Source organism: Melanotaenia boesemani, chromosome 20 (assembly GCF_017639745.1).
Source record: "Melanotaenia boesemani isolate fMelBoe1 chromosome 20, fMelBoe1.pri, whole genome shotgun sequence".
In the NCBI taxonomy this organism is placed as follows: domain Eukaryota; kingdom Metazoa; phylum Chordata; class Actinopteri; order Atheriniformes; family Melanotaeniidae; genus Melanotaenia; species Melanotaenia boesemani.
The window spans coordinates 17,309,587-17,326,368 of record NC_055701.1 but is presented as its reverse complement, the minus strand read 5'-3'; the positions used below and the strand labels follow the sequence as shown (position 1 = coordinate 17,326,368).

At 39.2% G+C, this 16,782-nt stretch overlaps 2 protein-coding genes across 2 annotated transcripts; both read left to right on the top strand.

The window, feature by feature from the left end:
• Nucleotides 1–1,345: 1,345 nt before the first annotated feature.
• Nucleotides 1,346–10,482, top strand: grhl3 (grainyhead-like transcription factor 3). The gene is made up of 15 exons (XM_041971127.1): nucleotides 1,346–1,474; nucleotides 2,929–3,103; nucleotides 3,194–3,255; nucleotides 3,983–4,250; nucleotides 4,362–4,601; nucleotides 5,224–5,335; nucleotides 5,546–5,640; nucleotides 6,291–6,449; nucleotides 6,563–6,638; nucleotides 6,728–6,852; nucleotides 7,697–7,722; nucleotides 7,829–7,914; nucleotides 8,002–8,087; nucleotides 8,293–8,357; nucleotides 9,540–10,482. Exons 1-15 carry the CDS (start codon nucleotides 1,458–1,460, stop codon nucleotides 9,655–9,657), a joined length of 1,710 nt encoding a protein of 569 aa, XP_041827061.1. The 5' UTR covers nucleotides 1,346–1,457; the 3' UTR covers nucleotides 9,658–10,482.
• A 1,579-nt stretch (nucleotides 10,483–12,061) lies between these two features.
• Nucleotides 12,062–16,431, top strand: cldn23l (claudin 23-like). The gene is made up of 3 exons (XM_041971144.1): nucleotides 12,062–12,406; nucleotides 14,455–14,499; nucleotides 14,660–16,431. The coding sequence occupies exon 3, from the start codon at nucleotides 14,671–14,673 to the stop codon at nucleotides 15,601–15,603; it is 933 nt and encodes a 310-aa protein (XP_041827078.1). The 5' UTR covers nucleotides 12,062–12,406; nucleotides 14,455–14,499; nucleotides 14,660–14,670; the 3' UTR covers nucleotides 15,604–16,431.
• The last annotated feature ends 351 nt before the right edge of the window (nucleotides 16,432–16,782 follow it).

Here is a 16,782-nt window from a genome sequence, read left to right as displayed (position 1 = left end):
AGTATTTATATAAATTTGTAATGAACTGGTTAATGAGCATTAGCTATATTTTTTCCAGGACATATGTACTGCAAGTTAATAAAGGCATGTCATACACGAAAAGTTTTATTTTTCTTTCAGTTTGGAGCCAATTTGCCCAGAGGGACTCTATGTGTTTGTGTGTTTAATATTCTTTAAGGGTGTGTGTGAATGTGTGGGCAAGCCGTGCAGCACGCACTCATTTGTGTTAGCACGCCAGATTCCCTCAGGTATCAGTTTGCACATACGCGAAGAAGCAGATAAACAGCAACATACATTCACGCACTTGCTATGTGTGTGTGTGCTAGTGTAAGTGTGTATGTGTGCATGTAAAGTGTGTGGGTGGTAGGTGATAAGACCTCACAACTCTCAAGTTCCTGGCAGCCAAAGCTGCAAGTTGAGGTTTTCTTGCATAGGAAGTGTTTCTGTTTTAGTAAGTCATTGTGAATAAGGAACATTTGTCATTTTGATTTGCTCTCTTGTTTCCCCTCAATTCTACTGGACCTTTAAATAGATAAAGGCCTATTTTTGATTGCAAAACAGAAAAATTCAGGCTAATTTGAGCTACAACCATAAAGTGCCTCTAACTGTGCATCAAAGAATCATTGACACTGTAAAAGGTTCTCAAAACCTCTAATATAAGTATATTTTACTAAATGTTCCTCTGCACTTTTGTATAATATTCTGTTATACGATATTGGTTTTATCAGAAATAATAATAAAAAAGTATGCTCATTCTTTCTTCTTCCTGTGAGTTTTGTCTTTCATTTATTTGTGTTCTTATTCTTAACTGAGTCACAGTGATTTAAGAAAAGTATGCTTAAGTTTCTTGCCGAGATTGAAGACAAAATCACAGTGCATTAAAAAAAAAATCAGGAAATGAACAAATAAATGCTGATTTTTGTGCTTCAAAATGAAAATTTCTTCAGAACTTCATTATCGCTTTTATAAAGGAAAGAAACCAAAACCTCTGACTGAGATGGAAATAAAAAGGTAGAGTGAAAAATGATACTGAAAAACTATTAACATCTGTTAAAGCTGTGCCCTGCCTTTTCTTGTCTTTCTCGGAGTCATTACCAAACCTTTCACACCTTTGGGATCCCCAATCTCACTCTTTTATGCCATGCAATAATGAGATTCAAAACACTCCTGCTTTGGATTGTTATGCAAAATGATCTCCTGACTGCATGCTCTCATACAAGTTTCCCCCACCTGTCCTATCAGACACCTGTTGTAGAGCTCTCAGCCAATCAGGCGAGAGAGAGGAAAGAATCTGTGCTGACATGAAATAAATTTGGGCCCTGTTTAGAGGGAATCACTCCATTTGACTCATCCGTGTGTCACTGCTGTTCCCTGCTAGACACTGAGAGAAAAGCACATTCAAACAGCGAAAGAGTTGAATTGATAGTAACTTGTTCTGGGTGATTTGGACTGGAGACATGACCAAAGAGACTGAGTAAGTTCTTTCATTTTCTTTTATACTGCTGTGGCTAGAAATCTGAACTTTATTCATTTTTATTTTATGTTTAGTCCTAACTTTATTTTGTTACTGGTTCAGTTTAGCTGTGATTTAATACAGCAAATGACGCACGAGAGACTCAAAACCAGGGGATCAAAACCCCCTCTAACTTTTTTCGCAATGGATCCCAAATGTAAAAGAAAAAAAAAATCCCCGTTTTCCTGTTTTTAAGGTCTTTTACAGGGAAAATTGATACGGATAGTTAAAAACACACACCTACAAAAACACAGAGTTGGAGCTGTGGTTGTGGTGGGTCTGTTTCAGCTTGTGATATTTCTAACCCAGGGGGCCACAGAGCACAAAAGGAGACTGGGAAATAAGAATGAAGTATTAGATAGAGACAGAAAGCAATGACAGCATGTAATGCATTGAATTACATAAAGGTGAAACTGTACACAGGACCCCACCTTAATCTGTCTGAAGAAAACAAATGTCCTCGGTTGGTTTGAGGGATAAAGCTTGTTTAATGCGTCTGTCTCTCAAAGTTTGAGAGACAGGTGCATTGATGTGCAGGTGTATTGTTTTTGTTTTAAGGTTTTAACCAAGAGAAGGAATTTCAAATCGTAATTTGATGTCAAAACAAGTGAAAAATACACTATCTCTGTTCTTTAATATTTACTTTGTGGTAAAATACTTAGCACTTCTTAATAAATCCCTGCCAGTGCTTTGGTTCTGCCGTGCTCTTGAATAGCTGTGGTCTCTTCTTCCTGTCAGCACATTTGATTAACTGTTTATACAGGCTCAACTGCAGCTATTTGTTCATTAACCACCTCAGACTTACTCCAAAGGGGGTTTATCTTGGCAGGCTTCATGTTTACAATCCAGTGTCACAGTGAGTCTTTCCAAACAAATCAGATCCTCAGAATGCCAGGCTGTAGTTTGTTTTTTTCTGTTTGCAACCGAAATGGAAAACCTGAGTTTAACTCAGAAACAGTTGTGGGTTTCTGTTTATGAAATAAGAAAATCGTGTCATTTCTTTTGAAATCTATGCAAATAAGAAAGTTTATACTGAATTCAGGAATGTAGTTACTTATTCCATCATGTTGCTGGAAAACAAAACTAAATTTGTATTATTGTGCTTATTTATGTGAATTTTTTAAAACTATTTGGACACTGCTGCTCTGGAGCGATGTTACTCAGCTGTGAGATTTTGCAATTAAAACTTTTCATGCTAAAGGGCAAGTACTGTATGTGCAGCGCTTGGAGGCTCAGGCTCTGCTGTACATCGATGCCAGATTACTCTCTGACAAAGAAGCATCAATAATGGGGAAATCATTTATTCTTTTTTCAGAGTACTCCTGCAAATCAGTGGTTATACCAGGAAGCTTTACCATTTTTTCTTTGTTTTTCATTGTTTTTGTTTTGACAATTTTACTGTTCCATTACTATAGGACACTAGGACTGGTCTTTCAAAGTGAGAACTTCAGCTATAACCATTACACAAACTACATGATGGAGTCCTGGTCCTACCTGGACAACCCTGTTTCTGAACCAAATCACTCCAAACCCAGACTGCACCCAGAAGACAACCTGGCAGCTCTAACAATGCTTCAGGAGCAGTGCAGGGTAAATAACTGAGAATTTGTACTTCAAAAATCAACCCCATTTAACTTTAACTTTAACTTCAAGTTTCATTTTCTTATTTTCTTTTTCCAGAGCCAAAAGGTGCAGAAAATCGCTCCTGGCAACCATACCAGCATCTGCAAGCCAAGCGAGAGGTGAGTCTACTAACATCTAGGTCTGCTAGATATACCTGCATGGCAAGAAATTAGTTTATCATCCAAAATCATCTAAAATATTGGTGTTAAACTGCTAGAAAATTGTATTGTTCTTAGCAGCTGTTTCTAATTCTTCTGTATGCTTCTGAAAATTTAAAAAATAAAGTTTATTCTTCTGCCACTCAAAAGAATTAATGAAGATATTCTGTAGATCAAAAAAAGAAAGTCAGCAATTTTAGAGGTCAAGCAGTGAAAAAGACTACTGACTCCAGTTCTTCCAATCGTCTATTCTTTCTCCATCATCAGCTTCATTTCTGAGAGTTTCACAAGAGAACAGATTGTTGTCTTTTTCTCCTTCTGTCCTCCATAGTCCTCCCTGCTGTTGAGAAAAGGCTATTGTTGGGGCACAGTGTTGTCCCCAAACATTTTCAATGGAGAAACTCAAACACAGAGAAGGGGGGAAAAAAGGTTGGATTAGGAAACAAATAGTTCCCACCCAGACTCAAACCCTGCTTTCTATAAGCTGCTTTTTTTGCAGCAGCTTTGTGTGTTGAGACACAGTTAGTTTTACTGACTGTTGTATGTATGCACAGGCTGTCTTTAGGCTTCTGTGTTTAAGACACCAGGTTGTGAGTTTCCTTGCTCTGTTGACAACCAAGTTGTGATGACCTCACAAAGTTGTATTTTATGGTATTATTGAACTTTTCCCCTCTTTCCAATCCGACAGAAGTCTGACCAACATCAATGAGCTTGCTGCACTTGAGTCATCTCCCAATGTCATGAAGATTCTCTCTGAAAGCGTTCCAGCTTCCCATCCTCAGGAAGTGTTGGGATCTAAGCACATCACCTCCCTGCCCATTTCCACCTCCTCAGACACATTTGCCACCCTAACCAGTGTTGTAGCAGACACGTATGACAAGCAGGAGCTTCACAACATCTTTGACTCTTTGCTGCAGAAGTGGCCGGAGACCCCAGCTTTCCCTGACCCCACCGAGGTAAGTTAAACGTCCTTATGTGAAAGCTGAGTCCTGTTTCCCATGCAGATGGTCTCTTTCTGGGCTTCTCTAATGTATTTCACTAATACTTATACCCTGTGTGGATATCAGACTCTTCCCTACAGCGATCCATTCCCTGAAAACCACGCCAGCCCGGTCTATTCGGGCTCATACACCAGCTCCCCACCAGAGAGATTCAGGAATGAGTTCCAGTTTACCATTGGAGCTCCCGCAGCTTCCTCTCACAAGTCCAGCGAGCTACCTATGGTGTACATGAACAAGGGCCAGTTCTACCCCATCACTCTACAGGGGGTGGACAGCAGTGCCTGCCTCACAGCTACCAAAGTCAAGGTGAGTTAGTGTTCAAATTTTATCTCCAAAGTGATGTATTCTTTTTTGTTTATTTGTCTTCACTTGTCAAAATTGTGCCTTTTTATTTTATCTTTTCTTCAAAGTTTTTTTTTACTTTTAAAGACCTAAGCAGAAATTCTCTGCGTGACACCAAAGAAACCCTTCCCAAATGTCTGTCCCTCCCTTGAAGCCAGCTCCTCATATGACTAATTCACTGCTGACACGCTGCACACTGAGCTTGCACTATGAAAATGACAGTGTCCTTCCCTGTATAATTTATTCTTATGGCAGTTAAACGGGGCCAGAGTGCAGCAGAGCTCAGCACAGTTGCGTTTGTCTCAGTAGTTAAAAAAGAGGAGTGGACATGGAAGGGGGAAGGTGTGGTATGCTTTACAGCCTTTTCTTTGTCAATCGAATCAGAGGATAAGAGTACAGACAAACACTTTCTAGCTCACTGCAAATAAGTGATGACAGGTATGGAGAAAAGAGGGATTTGGAGTGATGAATGAAATATATTGGTCTTTAAAGGAGAGTTGGTCATTTGGGAAATGTCAAGGTGGAGATTGTTATGTACAACTTGACAAAAGAATCTAATATTGAGCTTTTTCTGACTTTTTTTCAGACCATGGTAATGGCTGTATTTGAGAATGACAAGAGCCCAGAAATGCAGCTCCGTTTCTGGAATCACTGGCATGCACGCCAGCCAACTGTCAAGCAGAGGGTCATTGACATTGGTATGTTCCTTACTTGCCAAAATACACATGCAAAGTCATCGCACATATGCACATCAACATGTACACAAAGCTGATGAAAAAAAAAGATTTCCTTCTTTTTTTTCCATGTTACATAACAAAATAATCAATAAGGTAATGACAAGACTTGATCAAAATTTTGTGCAGAAACAAAAATATATATTTTTTTGTTTTGTTTTATATTTTAAATAGCCGACTTCAAAGAAGTGTACAGTGGCATCAGCAACATAGAAGAAGTGGCCTTCAATGCTCTCTCATTTGTGTGGAACCCTAATGAGGAGGCCAAGGTAAATAAAAGTCTGCACGCTTCATCATCACACATAAATGTCTAGATATTATTATAAAACGCCCGCTCTGTTAGGCAACTAACAGAACAGGTGGAACTTACAGGAAAAGAGAGGGAAGATTGTAAAGCGGGGTGGAGAGAAAAGGAGTGGCTGAGGAGGGAGGGTAGGAATCCAAGAAATGTCTTTGCCCCTAGGGTTTTTGTCACTACATCAGACAAAAGCCACGATGGCCTATGAAAGTTTCCCTGTAGCCCAAAGGTGTTTAGATGAAGCCACCAAACCTGCTGTAGAGAGGGAGAAGTGTGAGGGGAGCTAATTTATATAAACCGGAACTCACTTCAGAAGCACGCCACCTGTTATTAATTTATTAAGAGTTTCTAAAACAGGAGTGACCAGCTCAGTCCCTCGAAGGCCGCAGTCCTGCAGGTTTTCGATGTAACTCTTCTCCAACACACCTGATTTAAATCGATGAGTCATTGAGCAGAACTTCATAGGCTCCATTTAAATTGGGTCAGGTGTGTTAAAAAAAGGAAACATTGAAAACCTGCAGGACAGCAGTCCTCAAGGACTGACTTTGCAGACCCCTTTTCTAAAACATATGTATCTTAACACATGAATAATGCATAACACAGCATATTCTTATTCTTCAGGTGTTCATCGGGATTAACTCCTTGAGCACAGACTTCTCCTCTCAGAAAGGAGTGAAAGGCCTGCCGATAAACCTACAAATTGATACTTACGACGTCAGCACAGGAACCAACCAACTCATACACAGAGCTGCCTGCCAGATCAAGATTTTCTGTGATAAGGTACCCTGTTTTATTTGATTCATTCTCATGTACAAACATGTACAAACAGTATCAACTTTGCATTTGTGGAGGCAGTGGCATTTAAGTAACCATATGTATGTGTGTTTTTTTAGGGTGCAGAGAGAAAGATGCGAGATGAGGACAGGAAGAGATCTAAGAGAAGGGGAAAGAGCATTAATGATGCAAACAGTAAGTATTGCAGATCAGCAGCACCACCATCATTACACTATCTAAGAACCTGCAATCTTATATTGTTCATCTCCCTGCTTTGCCTCCAGTTAACAGAGCTTTGGTAAACAGCTCCAACAGCAATGAAAGCACCATCTTCAAAACCCTGGATGACCATATCACCCAGCCAGTTCTCTTCATTCCAGAGACACACCTCTCCAGCTTACAGCGCATGGTAGGTCCCTCTTTAACCAGACTGCTGTTTGCTCTCCACTCATCTCTGCTCCGCATGTTCATCCCTGCAGGCGATGGGATAGGCACGAGCGAAGCAGGGAAAAACTGTGGGAAAGTATGCAGTGGGGAAAAAAAGGGTCTGGGAACTGGGGGTGTGGGGGGGGGGGTGTTAATGATGCCACCGAAAGTGAGGTTTGACACAGACCTCAGATCAGATGAACTAATTTGAGTCGAAACCAGGCACAAGTTCAAGCCTCTGCAGCCTCTAACACTGAGATTAAGCTGTGGTGTCTTGCACAAACACACACACTCTCACACACCTGGTGTAATATCTCACACCTGATACAGAGCACGCCACCCTCATATTCTAATGTCTCTCACTCAGCACACTTACAAAAAAAGTGTGTTGAAAGTACTGTTCAGACAGGTCAGATTTCCCACACTATGGAGTCTTGAGGGATTCATCTTAGAGAGTGTGCAAAGGCAGAGATATTGGAAAATGAGAATGACCGTAATGTAGGATTTATTGAGTTATTTTTCATGCAGCAAGCCCTTATTAATAATATGTGAAGATCATTTAGAAAAATAAAAAAAACTTACTGAATTACTGAGGTAGAACATTTCTCTGATCAAAAAGATTAGGAGTTAGATGATCCTATCTGTGTCTTTCCATCAGTGTCCACGCTTACGTAGCTCTGTTAGAGGTCATGGGAAGTGCTTAGAGAGATAACATTCTTCTTTTAAGGTATAATACAGACAATGGTGGGAAGGGGGACATTAAGCAATGTCTTTATCAGCTGAGATGTGTCTAATCAGATCTTTGGTTTATCTGTTTTTCTCTTTAGGTCACTCCGATGGACGAAACTGAAAGGTAAGAAAAGTAAAACACAAAATAACATGTGACTGTTATTGTTATTTTAAAACTGACAAGTGGTGACTGCTTTTGTCTAACATTAATGCTGGTTTTGTGCTGACAGAAATTGTTTCAAGAGGTTGTATCCAGACAGAGACCAGAGCAGCTCTCCACTCAACAAACAAGCTCGCAGAGAAGACCCACAAAAAGGTAGATTTTAAAAAGCCTAGAAACAAAACAGAAGCCTGATTTGTGTTCAGTTAGGATAAATCTTAATTTTTTCCCTTACTTTGTCAGTTCTGCTATACGTGAGAACAGGCAGTGAAGAAGTATTCAACGCGCTCATGCTCAGCTCACCAACCCTGTCTGGCCTACGACAAGCTGTAAGTATCGCGTGATCACATTTTTTTTTTTTAAAAAAAAGCTCATAAATCTGTTCTTGTTTGATCCAGTCTGGTATATGAGATGAGAATCAACACCACCTTGAGTTTTGTGGGGGTTTTTTTTCTGTACTTTCCTGAAAGTGTATGATCTTTCTACCGCAGGAGGCCATACTAACTTTTATCTCATTTACCTTTTCCTCCTCAGATTTCAGAAAAGTATGGTTTGCAAAAAGACACCATTGGGAAAATCTACAAAAAATGCAAGAGAGGGTGAGTACCTTATAATTCCTTTGGTATGTCTTAAGCACTGATTTTACACGCAAGTCAATTGAACAAAGTCCCTCTGGGGTGAGTGATTTGCGTAAACTCGACTTAATTTGTACTTCTAATCTCATCATCTCCTAAGCAAGCTCATGTTGATAGACCGGGTTGGTTGGTTAGTTAGCCCAGCCCTCTGGAATGTATTAATTGTAGCTCTTCCAAAAGAAACAGGATGAAAAGATTTTCAGTCCTACAGATGAGTCATTGGTGATTGTTCCATTTATTTATGCTTTCATATCTGCATCTCCTTGGAGCATTAGGAAACGGCGTTCAAAGAGATGTTTTTTTTTTGATAAATGCCTCAGAGGCCATCAGTCATCGGCTAAAGGTTGTCTATCAAGTTAGGAGTTGCCACACATCACACAAAGGTCAGATGAGTTTTTGAAAAGTGCAAATGGATTGGAATGGAAAAGAAAAGAAACAGAAATCCTATGTACTTCATTTCTTTTAAGAACATTAGAAAAATCATGTTCACTCCAATAATACTGAGAGGTTTATAAATGTCTGCTTTCATTATAATAACTGCAGTAATTGGGCCGCATTCACAATGAGCTCAGAAGACTTTCCATTAAGTCGTCATCTTTATATTTATCTTAAAAGATATCTGTTAGGGGCTAAAGGTTTCCAACTTATGATAGTTTGGGCATTTTCCTGTGTGACGTCAGGGCAGGTCAGAAAGTCTTTTTGTGTGTGTGTGTGTGTGAGAGAGAGAGAGAGAGAGAGACTGGAGCTCAAACACCTTTGGGTGTTTTTCCTGCTGCGTACTGACAGCAATCACTGCAGGGGAGCAGCTAAGCTAACAGGTTGGGTTACATTCCCCTTGCAGTTCCCTCCCGTCTCTTTCGCTCTTGTTTTCAATCAGCCCTGTCCCTGCAGGCTGAATGCGTGAGCTGCTGGTTAGTTCAAGCATTAAAGACTTTAAGTGTTAGTGTTGGAAAGGAGAAAAACAGGCAGCAAATGGATTTATGACCTCTACTGTTGCAGGAGCTGTAACACCTCTCTGATCGTCACAATGTGACCCTGATTATCATGTTTTGTTTTGTTTTTTTATTTACCTGTGCTCACCACTTGTAGAACTTTTCCCAGCATCCTTGAAGTAACACTTTGCCTTTTTTTTTTTTTTTTTTCCAGGATCTTTGTCAACATGGACAACAACATCATTGAACACTATACCAACCAGTCGGCCTACCTTATTGAGATATCTGATACGGTCTCCGGCCAGTTCCAAATCACACTCATTGAAGTATAAAAAGTTGTCTATTGAAGGATAAACAATCACATCTGCCAGAAAAAGACATCTCTAAAAGCACTGCCCTGTCAGGGACAATGTAAGCTGTGGACTGCCAATACCAAGAAGGGAACTGGACTGAAGAGACCTCCCTAGATTTTCAGATTTCAGATCATTTTAATTCCCAATTTTTTTGCAGCCCAATTCTTTTGGTTTGTTATTTGAATTTCATATCTTAATGTTAAAGCAATTATGATGAACAGTCTGTAAATATACATGTAAATAGAATTTAATATCGCAGTGTTTTATAAACAAGTTATGTGCATGTCGCGATCAATTTTTCACAGATTGCTATGAATTTCAATTCCTTTTTTTAGCTCTATAAATGGTCATAGAAAACATCATTTGTCTTCAAATGATGTTATTCTTGCTGCTTTTAGTATACTTATCATTTCCTCTACAAAATTCATTGGTGCGTTTTCATACCCCACAATCTTAATTTGTTTTTTTCACTGCCAAAAGTATCTTCCTGTAGGTTCCTATTAGTTTCACAACTAAGATTGATTAACTTAAAGTCAGACATTTCCACCCATGAAACCACACAGGAAATTAGTTGTAGACATTTTTTTAGCCCAAAGTTGTGGACATTTCTATATGGTATAACCACAGAGTTTTTTTTTCCTGGGAACAACTCTGGAGACCTTTTTTTTCATTTCTTTTTGCATAACGCATCATTTCAAAGCAAAAATGTATCTTTTTCTTATTATTATTTTATTGTTATACCATGGCTAGACTGATCATTAGTCATTTATTCCCTCTTTTGTAAGAAAATAAAGAAAATGAATTACAGAATTTGTGTGTGTCTCTTTTCTTGCACACTAATTGACAAACTCTGCGCCACTGATTTATTATTCATGAGAACAAACAAAAAGACAGATAATGAAAGATGCTTGCTGTGTATGTGCTCAGTTTCAATGGGCTTTTACAGGTTAAGTGCAAATGGGAAATGATAAAGCAGCTGAAAGCACAAGCCACTCAAACAAAAGCCTGAAACTCATCTACATGAAAGAGGTCCAAACTGATTTTCTGTGAATTTGTAATGAACAGTGTTGGTGTGAGGGGTTTGGGTATTAATTGTGTTTTCCTCTTGTGTTTTTACTTGCTTACATAGGTCGATGATGGGTTTTAAGGCTAAAGGCCTATTTGTGCTCCCTTACGTAAATAACGACGTTCGTTTCAAACGTTGTCATACGTCGCTGTCCTCATACTTCCATGCGTGTTTAATGTTGCCATGGTCGTTAAGTCAATTCCCCCACTAGTGGGCAGTGATGAGTTCAGAATTCACTCCCACAGGCCGACATCACACCCTAAACCAGGGGTACCCAAACTTTTTGCATCCATGGGCCAAAGTGAAAATGTACCAGTGAGCCGTGGGCCAAACACAACGATTTTAGGGGTGAAACACAAATAAGTGTAAACTGTGGTTCTTTTAATTATTGTTAATGCATGCAAATGCTTTCTTGTCCTCACTGCAAATAACACACTACAAACATCAATATGGCAAAATAACAATAAAGGCATAGTTAGAAGGACAACAAACAAAAATTGCCGACAGTAAATTGTAACCAAATATAGTGCAAAATGTCATCAACAAAAAGAAAAACACTGCATGTACACCAAATCAAATTGCTAACACTAGAGAGTGACTGACATGGTGAGTATGTCGTTGAGATGTGAGGCAATCTTTCAAGTCTGACATACTCAAATAGTTTTGATATCTAGGTGGTGGGCCAGATGTAATGAGCTGGCGGGCCAAATTTGGCCCGCGGGCCCTACTTTGGGCACCCCTGCCCTAAACGTTCGCCTACTGTCTTTTTTTTTTTCAAAAGCTCGTGCAATTTCTGCAATTAGTTGAGCTTGTCTTTGTTCATCTTCTTCTCTTGTGTTTCTCTTCTTCTTCCCTGTTTTGTTTCTTTCCCTGGTCACAGGCCAGATATTCTGCACAGCACTGCCTCCATGGTTTTCTGTAGTATTGCTCAGTTTTCTGCGTCAAGCATGGATATCTAAGCTCCTTGAAAACTGACCAAATTACGCACGTAACCAACGCACATTCTTCTGTGTATTCGTCTTCTGCCGTGGAGCTTAAATGGGCCTTAAGGTGTTAAAATCATTGCTTTTACATATCAAGGTTAATGTGGGACTTAATGTTCTGCCCAAGGACAAAATATGTGGATAAGGTGAGAAAAGAACCAACAACTGGCGGAAGGCTTCATATATAGATTTAAACAGAACAGTAAAAAAAAATAAATAAAAAAAAAAGTAAAATAAAAAAACATTTTTTCACATCTTGTGCTCAGAAGTAATCAGCTTTTGCATGTTTCAGTGAGCTCACTTCTGCCTATCTAGCAACACTGACAAGGAAAAGCACTCTGTCCTAGATATTACACAGACATCCTTCAGCAAGTCAAAGAGAAAAGGGTGCACACAGAGAGAAAGAGAGGAGCAGAGGAGCAGACAGACGGGGAGGCAGGAGGGGAAAAGTGAGGTGCAGACACAAGGACAGGAGCATGATCACGGAGAAATCTTTGGAGGCAGAGGCAGGCGTGGAAAATAAGGTGGCAAGGATAGATGGAAAGATAGAGGAAGCAAGAATAACGAGGTGGTGGCTGCACCATCTGTTGCCAAACAGAGAAAACATATTAGCCATTCAGGCATAAGCAGGGAGGCAGCCAGCAGTCTGCAGTGAGATGCACACAACCCCTCCTGAATGGTAAGTGACCGACTTCACGGACTGTATCGATGTGTGTGATTGTGTTTGCATAATGCTCTGAATCTGCATGTTTGAGAGAACATCATCACTAGGTTCTCTGCAGATGTTTCAGCACTGATCTTCTTGCCACTTTTTTGTATTGAAATAAATGCTGTCCTGATTAAATGCCATGACTCAAGAATGGACTTTACAACAAGAGCTTTGACAATTTTATTGAGGATCTATAAAGCTCAAATTTTATTTAAAAAAAAAAAACAACAGACTGATTTAACCATAATTACTGAGGTCTATTTACACAGACATTATGAACACCCTTAGATTCCGCCTAATGTAGACAAACAACCGTGCCAGATCTTTCATGTTTTTTGTCTTTCATGTCACTGCACTACAAATATTCTTGTTGCAAAACAAGAAATAGCTATCAATTATCATTACACACATCTACAAGTATGTGCTTATGGAGCCACACTATAATCTATTCAAGAATTCTCTTCTTGTTTATTCTGGCTTGAAATACTTTTTTTTTTTTTTTTTTTTTTTTTTTTTGGTGCATTAGTGTGTTTCTTAATCTAACATCTGTGACCTGTTCAAAACTAATCACTCTTTCAAATGAAGAGTTACATAAAGTAAGTTAGTCTTCTCAAGATGGATGTCTTCAGATCTGCAGTGGCTTTTTCAGGGCAAGCACGTGTATTAGATTTACAAACAACAGGTTCCTTTTTGGCTTTACATCCTCTTGTACAGTGGTTAGGATATTTCCAGCTCATCAACATGCAGATGTGCATTATTGTGGAAAATGTCTAAAATAAAATCTGTTGTTATTCTTATCAAGTTCCATTTCTGGAAACAAACAAACAGACAGAAAAAAACTTTATGCATGATGTATAAACAGTGCTGAAAATGTTTCCACAGATTTGCATCTTTACATGTATATTACTAACAAATACAACACACTGTAGCTACAAACCTCATGAATAAATCACATGACTCCTTAGTCTAAATCTCACCAGTTTTTAAAATTCCTCTTCAGCTTGTTTCTCTTTCTTTCACTCTTAATTCTTGTTTCTTATTTATCGTAAATGCAAAAGCATAGTTTTTAAAGTTAAAACACAACAAGAACTCATTTTTAGAAAACTCAAGAAGCTTTATTCTTTCTTGTATTGCAGTTGTTACTGGTTAAAAAAAAGAAGAAAATATAATAAAAAGTGTTTTTAGTGTGCTGTCTAACTACAAAATGACCCATAATAGAGCAAGAGGTATCTTCTGCATTAGAGGAAAGGTACACATTTTTAGTCTGCTACTGTATAACAGCACTGAGCTGCTTCTTTGGTTTTTTCATTTTTCCTTTTAATAAAGTCAGCTTATACTCTTGTAAGCAAGAAAAAAAAATTAAAATGAGGCTTCAGTAGCCTTTTTGGGAAATGAAGCTCTTGCCTTCTGATATCACATCCTCTTCAGTAAAAATGTGCTTAAGAGGAGCAGTAATCTTAATATTTATATTCAGTGTTTTGTTTGACAGAGATGTATACTGATTGTGTTTGCATGACTCGAACAACAAGTCCTCAGGTTGTTTTGCCCTCTTTCCTGCGGGCATTCTTTCCTTCCTCCTCTGGGCTAAGACACTAGAGATGAAATCACTCTGCATTCAGATACTGGCTTGACGTGATTACTAACTTAACAGACTTATTACAAGGTCATATCTGTCCATCTGTCTTCAGACATTTAGACAACAGCTCCCTCCTGTGCACATTCACACACAGCTGAATGTAGCCATTTAAGTGTTTGGAAACACAACCACACAGAGAGGAGTCTAGCAAGGTCTCATTAATACAGCAACACATACACATGCTGTCACATTGAGACTAGCCAGGTTATTGTATCCTAGCAACAGAGACAGACATCGACCATTGGTCTTTTTTTCTGTCCAGTGAAGCCAGAGTTATCTCTGCTTTTACCAGCTCCTCTTTATCTGTATGTTCCCCAGTTTTCATCACTATGAACTGATGGCTCTTCCTGTTTGTCTGACTGGATCTTTTTCTCCAACTCAGGATGAAGAAGCTGCAGCTAAAAGAGTGGAGAACTGGGATGAAGAGGTATGGGTGAGATTTAGTTGATCTGATCATTGTGCTGATTTTCTTTGCCTTTTTTTATAAGTTCTCTGGCTTGTTGCAGACTGCACAAAGGATTATTTTTCTCTTTGTCATCATGACAACTGCAGTGTCTTGTTTTAATGTTTTTTATTTTATTTTTCAGAGTAGATCTACATGATTCCACAGAGTCCCACCACATCAATATTTAATCAACAAATAGTCCTGTTATCTGACTGTTGGAGAATTTTTAAAGCATTTTTAGCACTGGCAAAGTTTATTCTTTTTTTAATGGAAAATGAAATAACCACGTACCCTGAACGTTTTGAAAGAAAATCAAGATTTCAGCACAAAATGATGCACACTCCAGCTTCCATGGTGATGGGGATTGTCTTTGCCCCCTTGGGATTAGTCCTTGTCTTCACTGCTGCTATCACCCCACAGTGGAGAGAGGGACAGGCACGTCTGAGCATATCAGGACCGGGATCTCTTCTTCGAGCAGGAGCAAAAGGTCAAGGAATGGGTTCCAGGTCCGGGTCAGTGGAGGCTGTGCTCTTACTACGCTCCGATGGCCTGTGGGAAAGCTGCCTGCAGGTGGAGCACTCTGAGCTGAAGCAGTGCTGGCCTGTGGCTGGTCCATATCAGAGAGATCCACGGGTTCGTCTCGCTCAGGGCTTGGTGCTCACCTCCTTGTTTCTGTGCGGCATTGGCATTGTTCTGGCTTGTATTGGGGTCCGCTGCTGGACAGATCTGCCTCTGAGAGGGGTAGCAGCCTCAGGAGGACTCTTGGTGGTGATTGCTGGACTGCTGAGCCTGACTGCATTAGGGGTGTACACCCACAATCTTAGAAGACTTGGGGTGGATCCAAGTCAAGGGATCAGTAACCCCAGGTTTCCCCAGCTCAGCTTGCATCCAGCTGGCTCGCTCTACTTTGGATGGCTGGGTTCGTGTTTGCAGTTGCTAGGAGGAAGTGCATTGCTGTTCAGCTTCAAAAGACCAAGATGCCCAACCTGTCCGTCCCGCACTGAGCAAACTGTCTGCCCTGCCTGTCGCTCATGTCCAGAAATTACCAGCAAGACAGATGTGGATGTATATGAAGTCAGCTGTTAGAAAATGAACTAATACTCACAAAAATGTTGGCACTTAAAGACACTTATCAGCTCTTATGTCTGCCAGCTAATGAAATGAAGGTTACAGAGTCCACTTATGAATGAGAGTGCCCCGCCAGACTGATTAATGAGCCCTAATTCAGGTATGAACATAATGGATGTAGCTCACTCTTAAACCATTTGGGCTGTAAATAGAAAGTGATGAATGTTAAAGTACTTTAAATGCCTTCAACTGCAACATGTAGTGAAACATGACTCAAGTATTCCATCGTGATGCCTTTTAGCTTTGTACTGTTAACTAAAACATGGTATTTTTGCGTCTGAACAAGACTGTGAAATGTAAAATATTTGTGATAAATTCTAAAAGTTTCTTAGAGGATATTGTGATGTTATATAGGTCTTAAATCCTATTAGTAATAGTCACAGAAACTCTTTTAAAAAAGGACCCATTTATGCTCATCATAGCATCGGCTGAAAATTAGATGAAACCAGTAGACATGATATTCCTTGTGTATCAAGAATGTATAAAAGAATCCTGAATAAAATTCTGAATCATATTTGTGATCTCTTTATAAAAGTTTCAAAGTCACAATAATGAGATAATACATTTTTTAACTCGTTAGTTGAACTTTTGTATAATTCCTCTATCAAGGAACATTACTGGTGAATGTGATATTCCTGTGATAATAACATTTGTGAGAAATGAGAAATTAAATGTTGCAGTGGGGATGTTTAACCGCTTAAATCTTTAAAATGATTTGTTGTTGTAAAGCTTTTTCAGTGTGTTCATACATGTTGCATTGTGTGTTCAATAAAACATTTCAATGATCAGCATCATGCTTCGTGTACTATTTTAGTTTTTACAAAAATTCTACTGAAATCAGAGAGAAATCTTATATATAAAGTCACATATTAAAAAAAAGGATTTGAGGTTTTATGTAGGACAAGAAAGAAAGGGACATTTAACATATATTAAAATGAGTAAATACAACCTCAGATGAACAACACGTAACATGAAACACCTTGTCATTAAACACAGAATTAATATGGGTGGAAATATCCTGTTTTAAGGGGAATAAAGATGTAAAGCAGCCGTCAGATGCTGCTATAGTAACAGAGGTTTAGGCAGTTTGCTGTCCGCAGCATTCAGGTGCATGTGAATACAATGCCCAGGAGGAAG

What these genes read in the sequence shown, in the direction of transcription:
- grhl3 (XM_041971127.1), top strand. An exon ending in ATCTGCAAGCCAAGCGAGAG is followed by an intron (nt 3,256 to 3,982) that starts GTGAGTCTACTA and finishes CCAATCCGACAG; the next exon opens with AAGTCTGACCAACATCAATG. An exon ending in TCACAGCTACCAAAGTCAAG is followed by an intron (nt 4,602 to 5,223) that starts GTGAGTTAGTGT and finishes ACTTTTTTTCAG; the next exon opens with ACCATGGTAATGGCTGTATT.
- cldn23l (XM_041971144.1), top strand. Translation starts at nt 14,671, where the DNA reads ATGATTCCACAGAGTCCCACCACATCAATATTTAATCAACAAATAGTC.